Raw genomic sequence first — 11,861 nt, forward strand, 5'->3', positions numbered from 1 at the left:
CCAGAGGGGTGCAGAACTGGGACCCCCAGACCCAGAAAAGCCCCCAGACCCACCAGTCTGCCAGGAGGGGACACAGAACTGGGACCCCCCACCCCAAAAAAGCCCCCAGACCCACCAGTCTGCCAGAAACGGGTGCAGAACTGGGACCCCCCACCCCAAAGAAGCCCCCAGACCCACCAGTCTGCCAGGAGGGGGTGCAGAACTGGGACCCCCAAAAACGCCCCCAGACCCACCAGTCTGCCCAGAGGGGTGCAGAACTGGGACCCCCAGACCCAAAAAAAGCCCCCAGACCCACCAGTTTCCCCAGAGGGGTGCAGAACTGGGACCCCCAGACCCACCAGTCTGCCCGGAGGGGTGCAGAACTGGGACCCCCAGACCCAAAAAAGCCCCCAGACCCACCAGTCTGCCAGGAGGGGATGCAGAACTGGGACCCCCAGACCCAAAGAAGCCCCCAGACCCAAAGAAGCCCCCAGACCCACAGAAGCCCCCAGACCCAAAAACGCCCCCAGACCCACCGGTCTGCCAGGAGGGCGTGCGGAACTGGGACAGGAGGGACGAGGCCGAGGGGCCGGGCTGGGGTCCGCGCGACTCCAGCGCCGAGATCAGGTTCATGACGGAGGCGTCGGGCGCCGCGCCCCCCGCGTGGTGCAGCCCCGTCTCGAAGAGCCCCGACAGCCCTGGGGACACCACGGGGACAGCTCGGGGACAGCTCGGGGACAGCTCGGGGACACGGGGACAGCTTGGAGACACGGGGACAGCTCGGGGACACCCTGGGGACACCTTGGGGACATGGGGATACCCCGGGGACAGCTCGGGGAGAGCTTGGGGACAGCTTGGGGACAGCTCGGGGACAGCTCGGGGACACGGGGACAGCTTGGGGACAGCTCGGGGACAGCTTGGGGACAGCTCGGGGACAGCTTGGGGACACCCTGGGGACAGCTCGGGGACACAGGGACAGCTTGGGGACAGCTCAGGGACACCTCGGGGACACCCTGGGGACAGCTCGGGGACACGGGGACAGCTCAGGGACAGCTCGGGGACACGGGGACACCCTGGGGACACCTTGGGGACATGGAGATACCTCGGGGACACCTTGGGGACAGCTCAGGGACACCCTGGGGACACCCTGGGGACACCCTGGGGACACCCTGGGGACATGGGGACACCTTGGGGACACCCCGGGGACACCTCGGGGACACCTTGGGGATGTGGGGACACCCTGGGGACAGCTTGGGGACACCTCGGGGACACCCTGGGGACAGCTCGGGGACACGGGGACAGCTCGGGGACAGCTCGGGGACAACCTGGGGACAGCTCGGGGACACCCTGGGGATGTGGGGACACCCTGGGGACACCCTGGGGACACCCTGGGGACACCCTGGGGACAGCTCGGGGACAGCTCGGGGACAGCTCGGGGACACCTTGGGGACACGGGGACAGCTCGGGGACACCCTGGGGACACGGGTACACGGGGACAGCTCGGGGACACGGGGACAGCTCGGGGACAGCTCGGGGACACCCTGGGGACACCCTGGGGACAGCTCGGGGACACGGGGACAGCTCGGGGACAGCTCGGGGACTGCTCAGGGACATCTTGGGGACACCCTGGGGACAGCTCAGGGACACCCTGGGGACACGGGGACAGCTCGGGGACAGCTCAGGGACAGTTTGGGGACAGCTTGGGGATGTGGGGACAGCTTGGGGACAGCTCGGGGACACGGGGACAGCTTGAGGACAGCCCTGGGGACAGCTCAGGGACACCTTGGGGCATGGGGACACCCTGGGGACAGCTCGGGGACACCTTGGGGATGTGGGGACACCTCGGGGACAGCTCGGGGACACCCTGGGGACACCCTGGGGACAGCTCGGGGACATGGGGACACCTCGGGGACACCTTGGGGATGTGGGGACAGCCTGGGGATGTAGGGACACCTTGGGGACACCATGGGGACACCCTGAGGATGTGGGGACACTTTGGGGACACCCTGGGGACACCTCGGGGACAGCTTGGGGACAGCTTGGGGACACCCTGGGGACATGGGGATACCTCGGGGACACCTTGGGGACAGCTCAGGGACACCCTGGGGACAGCTCGGGGACACCCTGGGGACACCTCGGGGACAGCTCGGGGACAGCTCGGGGACAGCTTGGGGACAGCTCGGGGACAGCCTGGGGACAGCTCGGGGACAGCTCGGGGACACGGGGACAGCTTGGGGACAGCTTGGGGACAGCTCGGGGACACGGGGACAGCTCGGGGACACCCTGGGGACACCCTGGGGACAGCTTGGGGACAGCTCGGGGACAGCTTGGGGACACCCTGGGGACACGGGGACAGCTTGGGGACAGCTCGGGGACAGCTTGGGGACAGCTCGGGGACAGCTTGGGGACACCCTGGGGACATGGGGACAGCTCGGGGACAGCCTGGGGACAGCTCAGGGACAGCTCGGGGACAGCTCGGGGACAGCTCGGGGACACCTTGGGGATGTGGGGACACCCTGGGGACAGCTCGGGGACAGCTCGGGGACACCCTGGGGACACCTCGGGGACAGCTTGGGGACAGCTTGGGGACACCCTGGGGACATAGGGACACCTCGGGGACACCCTGGGGATGTGGGGACACCTTGGGGACACCATGGGGACAGCTTGGGGACAGCTCGGGGACACCCTGGGGACACCTCGGGGACACCTTGGGGATGTTTTGGGACACCCTGAGGGTGTGGGGACACCATGGGGGAAAAGGGGGAAATGTGAGGGGAAAATGGGGGGAAATGTGAGGAGGAAAAAGAGGAAAATGTGAGGGGGAAAAGGGGGATTATGAGAGGAAAAGGGGGGAAATGTGAAGAGAAAAAAAATGGGAAATGTGAGGGGATAAAGAGGAGGAAATGTGAGGGGAGAAAAGAGTAAGGAACGTGAGGGGAAAGGAGAGGGAAACATGAGGGGAAAATGGGTGAGAAATGAGACAAGAAAGAAACAAGAAATATAAAGAGAAAAATTGGTGAAAAATGTTAGGGAAGAAAAGCGAGAAATGGAAAAGGAAAAGGAAAGGACAAAACTTCAAAGGACAAAATGGCAAATGCAAGACAGGAAATAGCCAGAAAACTGAAGGGGAAAAGGGTGGGAAATGTGAGGGGGAAAAGGGAATGCAGGAAGAATTGGTGGGAAATGTGAGGGAAAAATGTGGGAAATGCGAGGGGAAAAGAGTGGGAAATGTGAGGGGAAGAGTGGGAAATGTGAGGGGGAAATGGGTGGGAAATGAGAAAACAAAGCAGCAAAAAACGCAAAGAGAAAAATCAGCAGCAAACATTAACAGCAAAAATATAAAAAACGTAAATGAAAAGAAAAACGTAAAATTTGGGAAGACAAAATGGCGGCAAACGAGAGGAAGGAAATAAGAAACTTGAAGGGAAAAAAGGTGGGAAATGTGAGAGAAAAAAATGCATGAGAGAAGAATTGGTGGGAAATATGAGGCGAAAAAAGGTGGGAAATGTGAAGGGGAAAAGGATGGGAAACATGAGGGGGAAAAGAGTGGAAATGTGAGGGGTCAAGAAAGCAGAAACATGAGGGGAAGATGGTGGGTAAGATTTGGGGAAAAAGTGAGAAATGTGAGGGGAGAAGTGTGAGTGGGAAATATGAGATGAAAAGGGCGAGAAAAATGAGGGGAAAAAGTGGGAAAGGTGAGGGGAAAAAAGGTGGGAAACGCGAGGAGAAAACGGTAGGAAATGTGAGGGGGAAAAAGAATGGGAAACGTAAGAGGAGAAAAAGAGCGGGAAATGTGAGGGGAAAAGGGCGGGAAAAATGAGAGGAAAGAGTGGGAAAGGTGAGGGGGGAAAAGGGCGGGAAACGTGAGGGGAAAAAAGGGTGGGAAATGTGAGAGGGGAAAGAGAGCCCAAAATATGAGGAGAGGAAAGGGAGGGAAAGGTGAGGGGAGAAAATGGTAATAAATGTGAGGGAAGAAAAGTGGGGGAAACGTGAGGGGAGAAAAGGATGGCAAATGTGAGGGGGAAAAAGGCAGGAAACGTGAGGGAAAAGGGTGGGAAATGTGAGGGAGAAAAAGGGCGGGAAACGTGAGGGGACAAAAAGAGAGAAACATGAGGGGGGAAAAGGGCAGGAAATGTGAGGGGGAAAAGGGTAGGAAATGTGAAGGGAGAAAAAGGGCAGGAAATGTGAGGGGGAAAAGAGCGTGAAACGTGAGAGGAAAAAGGGCGGGAAAAAGGGCAGGAAACGTGAGGGGGGAAAAAGGCGGGAAACGTGAGGGGGAAAAAGGCGGGAAACGTGAGGGGGAAAAAGGCGGGAAATGTGAGGGGGGAAAAAAGGGCGGGAAAAAGGGCGGGAAATGTGAGGGGACAAAAAGGGTGAAAAACGTGAGGGGGGAAAAGGACAGGAAACGTGAGGGGGAAAAAAGGAGGGAAACGTGAGGGGACAAAAAGAGAGAGAAACTTGAGGGGGAAAAGGGTAGGAAATGTGAAGGGAGAAAAAGGGCAGGAAATGTGAGGGGGAAAAGAGCGTGAAACGTGAGGGGGAAAAAGGGCGGGAAACGTGAGGGGGAAAAAGGCGGGAAACGTGAGGGGGAAAAAGGGCAGGAAATGTGAGGGGGAAAAGAGCGTGAAACGTGAGGGGGAAAAAGGGCGGGAAACTTGAGGGGACAAAAAGGGCGGAAAACGTGAGGGGACAAAAAGAGCGGAAAACATGTGGGGAAAAAGGGCGGGAAACGTGAGGGGGAAAAAGGGCGGGAAACGTGAGGGGGGAAAAGGGCGGGAAACGTGAAGGGGGAAAAGGGCGGGAAACGTGAGGGGAAAAAGAGCGGGAAATGTGAGGGGAAAAAAGAGCGGGAAACGTGAGGGGGGCACAAATGTCGCAGGGTGACACAGCTCTGGGACATCGAAGTGACAAAGTGACACAGGGACCTGGGGTCGCGGTGTTGTGCGGTCAGGGTGACACAGGGTGGGTGACAGGAGGGGACAGGAGGTGGCAGTAGGTGACAGAGACTGATGGAATATAACAGAAAATGACAGGAGGTGACAGGTGACAATAGGTGACAGAAGGTGACAGGAGGGAACAGGAAGTGACAAAAGGTGACAAAAGGTGACAGAAAGTGGAAGTAGGTGGCAGTAGGTGACAAAATGAGACAGTAGATGACAGTACGTGACAGTAGGTGACAGAATGTGACAAAAAGTGACAGTAGGTGACACTAGGTGACAGGGGGCAAGAGAAGGTGACAGTAGGTGACAGAATGTGACAAAAGGTGACACTAGATGACAGGGGGCAAGAGAAGGTGACAGAAGATGACTGAAGGTGACAGGGTGACAGTAGGTGACAATAAGTGACAGAAGGTGAGAGAAAGTGACAGAGGTAACAAGCAGTGACAGTGGGTGACGGGGTGACAGAAGGTGACAGAAGGTGATGGAAGGTGACAAGGAGTGATAACAGGTGACAGAAGGCAACGGGAGGTGACAGTAGGTGATAGGGTGACAATAGGTGACAATGGGTGACAATGGGTGACGGAAGATGACAAAGAGTGACAATAGGTGACAGCAGGTGACAGAAGGTGACAAAGAGTGACAGTAGGTGACAGAAGGTGACAGAAAGTGACAAGGAATTGCAGTAGATGACAGTAGGTGCCAGAAGGTAACAGTAGGTGACAGAAGGTGAGGAGTGAAAGTAGGTGACAGAAGGTGACAGAAGGTGATGGGGTGACAATAGGTGACAATGGGTGACAGAAGGTGACGAGGAGTGCTAATGGGTGACAAAAGGTGACAAGGAGTGACAATAGGTGACAGAAGGTGACAGAAGGTGACAAGGAGTGACAACAGGTGACAGGAGGTGACGGAAGGTGACAGAAGGTGACAAGGAGTGATAACAGGTGACAGAAGGTGATGAGGAGTGCTAATGGGTGACAAAAGGTGACAAGGAGTGATAATAGGTGACAGAAGGTGACGGAAGGTGACGGAAGGTGACAAGGAGTGACAACAGGTGACAGGAGGTGACGGAAGGTGACAAGGAGTGACAGTAGGTGACAGAAGGTGACGGAAGGTGACGGAAGGTGACAAGGAGTGACAACAGGTGACAGGAGGTGACAGAAGGTGACAAGGAGTGACAATAGGTGACGAGGAGTGACAACAGGTGACAGAAGGTGACAAAGAGTATTAACAGGTGACAAAAGGTGACAGGAGGTGACGGAAGGTGACAGAAGGTGACAAGGAGTGACAACACGTGACAGAAGGTGACAGGAGGTGACTGAAGGTGACAAGGAGTGACAATAGGTGACAGAAGGTGACAGAAGGTGACGGAAGGTGACAGAAGGTGACGAGGAGCGCCGGAGCAGCGGTACCTGGCGGGTGGTGGTTGGCCGCATAGCCCTGCAGCGGGTGGGGCGCTCCGTAGGGCTGTCGGTGCAGCAGGTCGGGGTCGGGGTGCGACCCCCGCGAGCCCCCGTACACCAGGCTGGGGACAGGACAGGTGTGTCAGGGACAGGTGTGTCATTGTCACACCCCATTCCCCCCAAAACAACCCCCCGTACACCAGGCTGGGGACAGGGACAGGTGTGTCATTGTCACACACACACACCCCCCAAACAACCCCCCCGTACACCAGGCTGGGGACAGGGACAGGTGTGTCAGGGACAGGTGTGTCATTGTCACACCCACCCCCCCCCCAAACAACCCCCCCGTACACCAGGCTGGGGACAGGGACAGGTGTGTCAGGGACAGGTGTGTCAGGGACAGGTGTGTCAGGGACAGGTGTGTCATTGTCACACCCACCCCCCCCCCAAACAACCCCCCCGTACACCAGGCTGGGGACAGGACAGGTGTGTCAGGGACAGGTGTGTCAGGGACAGGTGTGGCATTGTCACATTCCCCCCAAAACAACCCCCCCGTACACCGGGCTGGGGCCAGGGACAGGTGTGTCAGGGACAGGTGTGTCACACAGGATTGTCACACCCCCTCCTCACACCGGGCTGGGGACAGGGACAGGTGTGACTGTCACCGCCCCACATTGCTGTGACAGGTGTGACACAGGTACAGGTGTGACACAGGCACACACAGGTGTGACACAGGCACAGGTGTGACACAGGCACAGGTGTGACACAGGTACAGGTGTGACACAGGTACAGGTATGACACAGGTACAGGTGAGACACAGCCACACACAGGTGTGACACTGGCACAGGTGTGACACACCCACAGGTGTGACACAGGTACAGGTATGACACAGGTACAGGTGAGACACAGCCACACACAGGTGTGACACAGGTACAGGTGTGACACAGCCACAGGTGTGACACAGCCACACACAGGTGTGACACAGGCACACACAGGTGTGACAGACCCATAGGTATGACACAGCCACAGGTGTGACACAGCCACACACAGGTGTGACACACCCACAGATGTGACACAGGCACAGGTGTGACACAGCCACAGGTGTGACACAGGCACACACAGGTGTGACACACCTACAGGTGTGACACAGGTACAGGTGTGACACAGCCACAGGTGTGACACAGGCACACACAGGTGTGACACGGGTACAGGTGTGACACAGGCACGCACAGGTGTGACACGGGTACAGGTGTGACACAGGCATGCACAGGTGTGACACGGGTACAGGTGTGACACAGGGACACACAGGTGTGACACACCTACAGGTGAAACAAAGCCGCACACAGGTGTGACACACCTACAGGTGTGACACAGGTACACACAGGTGTGCCAGGCATTGACACAAAGCTGTGACACACCTACACAGGTGTGACACAGGTACAGGTGTGACACAGCCACACACAGGTGTGACACCCCAAATCCCAGCACAGACCAAATCCCGGTGTAACAGGATCCCAGCACCCTAATCCTGGAGTAACAGGATCCCTGCACCCCAAATCCCAGTAAAACGGGATCCCTGCACCCCAAATTCCCCGAAATCCCAGTGTAACGGGATCCCAGCACCCCAATGCAGACTGAACACCCCAAATCCCAGGACACCCCAAATCCCAGTGTAACAGGATCCCCGTACCCCAATTCCTGCTGTAACTGGATCCCAGCACCCCAAATCCCTCTATAATGGGACCCCAGCACCCCAAATCCCAGTAAAACCGGATCCCTGCACTCCAAATTCCCTGAAATCCCAGTGTAACGGGATCCCAGCACCCCAATTCAGGCTAACCCCAAATCCCAGCACACCCCAAATCTCAGTGTAACGGCATCTCTGCACCCCAAATCCCAGTGTAACAGGATCACAGCACCCCAAATTCCCCGAAATCCTGGTACAATGGGATCACAGCACCCCAAATTCCCCAAAATCTTGGTGTAATGGGATCCCAGCACCCCAAATTCCCTGAAATCCCACTGAAACGGGATCCCAGCACCCCAAATTCTCTGAAATCCCAGTGTAATGGGATCACAGCACCCCAAATTCCCCAAAATCCCAGTGTAATGGGATCACAGCACCCCAAATTCCCTGAAATCCTGGTGTAACGGGATCCCTGCACCCCAAATCCCAGCACACCCCAAATCCCAGTGTAACAGGATCCCCATACCCCAATTCCTGCTGTAACGGGATCCCAGCACCCCAAATTCTGGAGTAACGGGATCCCTGCACCCCAAATCCCTCTATAATGGGATCCCAGCACCCCAATTCCCACTGTAACGGGACCCCTCACCTCGAACCCGGAGTAACTGGATCCCTGCACCCCAAATTCCCCGAAATCCCGGTGTAATGGGATCCCAGCACCCCAAATTCACTGAAATCCCGGTGTAACAGGATCCCAGCACCCCAATACAGACTGACCCCAAATCCCAGCACACCCCAAATCCCAGCACACCCCAAATCTCAGTGTAACGGCATCCCTGCACCCCACATCCCACTGAAACAGGATCCCAGCACCCCAGATTCCCCGAAATCCCAGTGTAACGGGATCACAGCACCCCAATTCCCGCTGTAACGGGATCCCAGCACCCCAAATCCCAGTGTAACAGGATCCCCGTACCCCAATTCCCGCTGTAACCGGATCCCTGCACCCCAAATCCCTCTATAATGGGATCCCTGCACCCCAAATTTCTCTATAATGGGATCCCAGCACCCCAAATTCTGGAGTAATGGGATCCCAGCACCCCAATTCCCACTGAAACAGGACCCCTCACCCCAAACCCAGAGCAACGGGATCCCTGTACCCCAAATTCCCCGAAATCCTGGTATAGTGGGATCCCAGCACCCCAAATCCCACTGAAACGGGATCCCAGCACCCCAAATTTCCTGAAGTCCCGGTATAATGGGATCCCTGCACCCAAAATTCCCCGAAATCCCAGTGTAACGGGATCCCAGCACCCCAAATTCTCTGAAATCCCAGTGAAACGGGATCCCTGCACCCAAAATTCCCCAAAATGCCGGTGTAACGGGATCCCTGCACCCCAAATCCCACTGAAACGGGATCCCAGCACCCCAATGCAGACTGAACACCCCAAATCCCGTCACACCCCAAATCTCAGTGTAACGAGACCCTCACCCCCATTCGGGTGTAACGGGACCCTCACCCCAATTCGGGTATAACGGGACCCTCACCCCTATTCGGGTATAACGGGACCCTCACCCCAATTCCCGCTATAACGGGACCCTCACCCCAATTCGGGTATAACGGGACCCCCACCCCCATTCCCGCTGTAACGGGACCCTCACCCCCATTCGGGTATAACGGGACCCCCACCCCAATTCGGGTATAACGGGACCCTCACCCCAATTCGGGTATAACGGGACCCCCACCCCAATTCGGGTATAACGGGACCCTCACCCCCATTTGGGTATAACGGGACCCTCACCCCAATTCGGGTATAACGGGACCCTCACCCCCATTCGGGTATAACGGGACCCTCACCCCAATTCGGGTATAACGGGACCCTCACCCCAATTTGGGTGTAACGGGACCCTCACCCCAATTTCCGCTATAACGGGACCCTCACCCCCATTCGGGTATAAAGGGACCCTCACCCCCAATTCGGGTATAACGGGACCCTCACCCCCATTCGGGTGTAACGGGACCCTCACCCCAATTCGGGTATAACGGGACCCTCACCCCAATTCGGGTATAACGGGACCCTCACCCCCATTCCCGCTATAACGGGACCCTCACCCCAATTCGGGTATAACGGGACCCTCACCCCAATTCGGGTATAACGGGACCCTCACCCCCATTCCCGCTGGAACGGGACCCTCACCCCAAACCCCCCCTCACGCCCTCCCCCCATCCCCCTCCCCCGCCGCCCCCTCCCCCCTCCGCCGCCCCCCCCCTCACCTGGCCTTGGCCGAGCGCTCGTAGCTCCAGCCGGGCCCGGCGCTGAGCGGGTCCCCGAACCCGGCTCCGGGGTAGTTCCTGTCCATGGGGGCGGCGCCCCCCGGGGCCGGGCGGGTTCGAGGGCCGGGGGGGCCGGGGGGGGCCGGGGGCGGCCGGGCCGGGGGCGCCTCACGGAGCCGCCATGATGGAGCGGGGCCGCGCGCCGCCGCTTCCTCCCACAGTGCCCCGCGCGGCGGCGGGAGCGCGGCGGGAGGGGCGGGGCGGGCATCGACCAATGGGGACAGAGGGGCGGGGCCAGTGTGAGGCCATATAAGGGAAAAGGGGCGGGGCCAGCGGCGGGGACAGACAATGTCCGCGGGGGAAAGGGGCGGGGCCAAGCGCTGCCGTAAATGGGCAAAGGGGCGTGGCCACGCTGTGGCGGGAGCGCTGAGGGGGCGGGGCCTAGCGGTAAAAAGGGGCGGGGCTAACCACATCCATGAATGGGAAAGGGGCGTGGCCACGCTGTGGCGGGAGCGCTGAGGGGCGGGGCCAGCGGCGAGAAAGGGGCGGGGCCAACCGCATCCATGAATGGAAAATGGGCGTGGCCAGACGGCGGCGGGATCCCGTGGGGGCGTGGCCAATTCGTATCCATAGGCGGGGCTAAACATTTCCATATATGCAAATAGACGAGGTCACACTGTAGCAAGCCGCTTAGGGGGCGGGGCCAATCCAAACTATAGGCAATAAAGGGGCGGGGTTAACAATCTCAATATATGGAAGGGGCGTGACAAACGGCGGGGAGGGGGCGTGGCCACGTGGCATTTATGCATGATAAAGGGGCGTGGTTTCTCTATATGGAAATGGGGCGTGGCAAACAGTGGCGGGAGCCCTTAGGGGCGGGGCCAAGCCGCCGCTATAGGCGAGAAAGGGGCGGGGCCATGCATTTTCTATATGAGAAGGGCGTGGCTGGGGCGTGGCCATAGGGGTTTCCGCCTATGGGGGCGTGGCTAACATGCTGAGGGACACTGGGCGGAACTGGTGCGAACTGGGCGGAACTGGGAGTTGAGACCTGCACGGCCACGACCAAACCTCGCTCCCACCCGGCCCCTTTTCTTCGCCGCACTTCCGGTCGTCACTTCCGCGTTCCGCCACGCCGCCGCTGCTGGCGGCGAAACGGCCGCGAGTCCCCCCAAAAAAACCCCAAAAAAACCCTAAAAAACCCCAAAAAACCCCAAAAAACCCCAAACCCCCCAAAACCCTCTCGGGCGGAACTAGGAGCTGCGAGGTGCACGGCCGGGACCAAACCTCCCTCCCACCCGGACCCTTTTCCCCGCAGCACTTCCGGTCGCCACTTCCGCCTTCCGCCGCGCCGCCGTTGCTGGCCTGAGGCGGCCGCGAGGCCCCCCCCAAAAAAACCCCAAAAAACCCCAAAAAACCCCAAAAAACCCAAAACCCCCTAAAAAACCTCCCGGGCGGAACTGGGACCTGCGATCTGCACGGCCGGGACAAAATCTCCCTCCCACCCGGACCCTTTTCCCCGCCGCACTTCCGGTCGTCACTTCCGCCTTCCGCCGCGCCGCCGTTGCTGGCCTGAGGCGGCC

At 58.7% G+C, this 11,861-nt stretch overlaps 1 protein-coding gene across 1 annotated transcript in view; it reads right to left on the bottom strand.

The window, feature by feature from the left end:
* PRR12 (proline rich 12) overlaps window positions 1-10,505 on the bottom strand; it is a 43,446-nt gene extending 32,941 nt beyond the window's left edge. The window contains exons 1-3 of the mRNA XM_072921450.1: window positions 10,282-10,505; window positions 6,329-6,441; window positions 516-677 (exon numbers count right to left, since the gene is read on the bottom strand). Of these exons, the coding sequence (XP_072777551.1) occupies window positions 516-677; window positions 6,329-6,441; window positions 10,282-10,367 (361 nt within the window). The 5' untranslated portion in view covers window positions 10,368-10,505. The remainder of the gene's footprint in view (window positions 1-515; window positions 678-6,328; window positions 6,442-10,281) is intronic.
* Between the last annotated feature and the right edge of the window lie 1,356 nt (window positions 10,506-11,861).

The sequence above is a fragment of the Taeniopygia guttata genome, chromosome 37, assembly GCF_048771995.1.
Source record: "Taeniopygia guttata chromosome 37, bTaeGut7.mat, whole genome shotgun sequence".
Taxonomy (NCBI): domain Eukaryota; kingdom Metazoa; phylum Chordata; class Aves; order Passeriformes; family Estrildidae; genus Taeniopygia; species Taeniopygia guttata.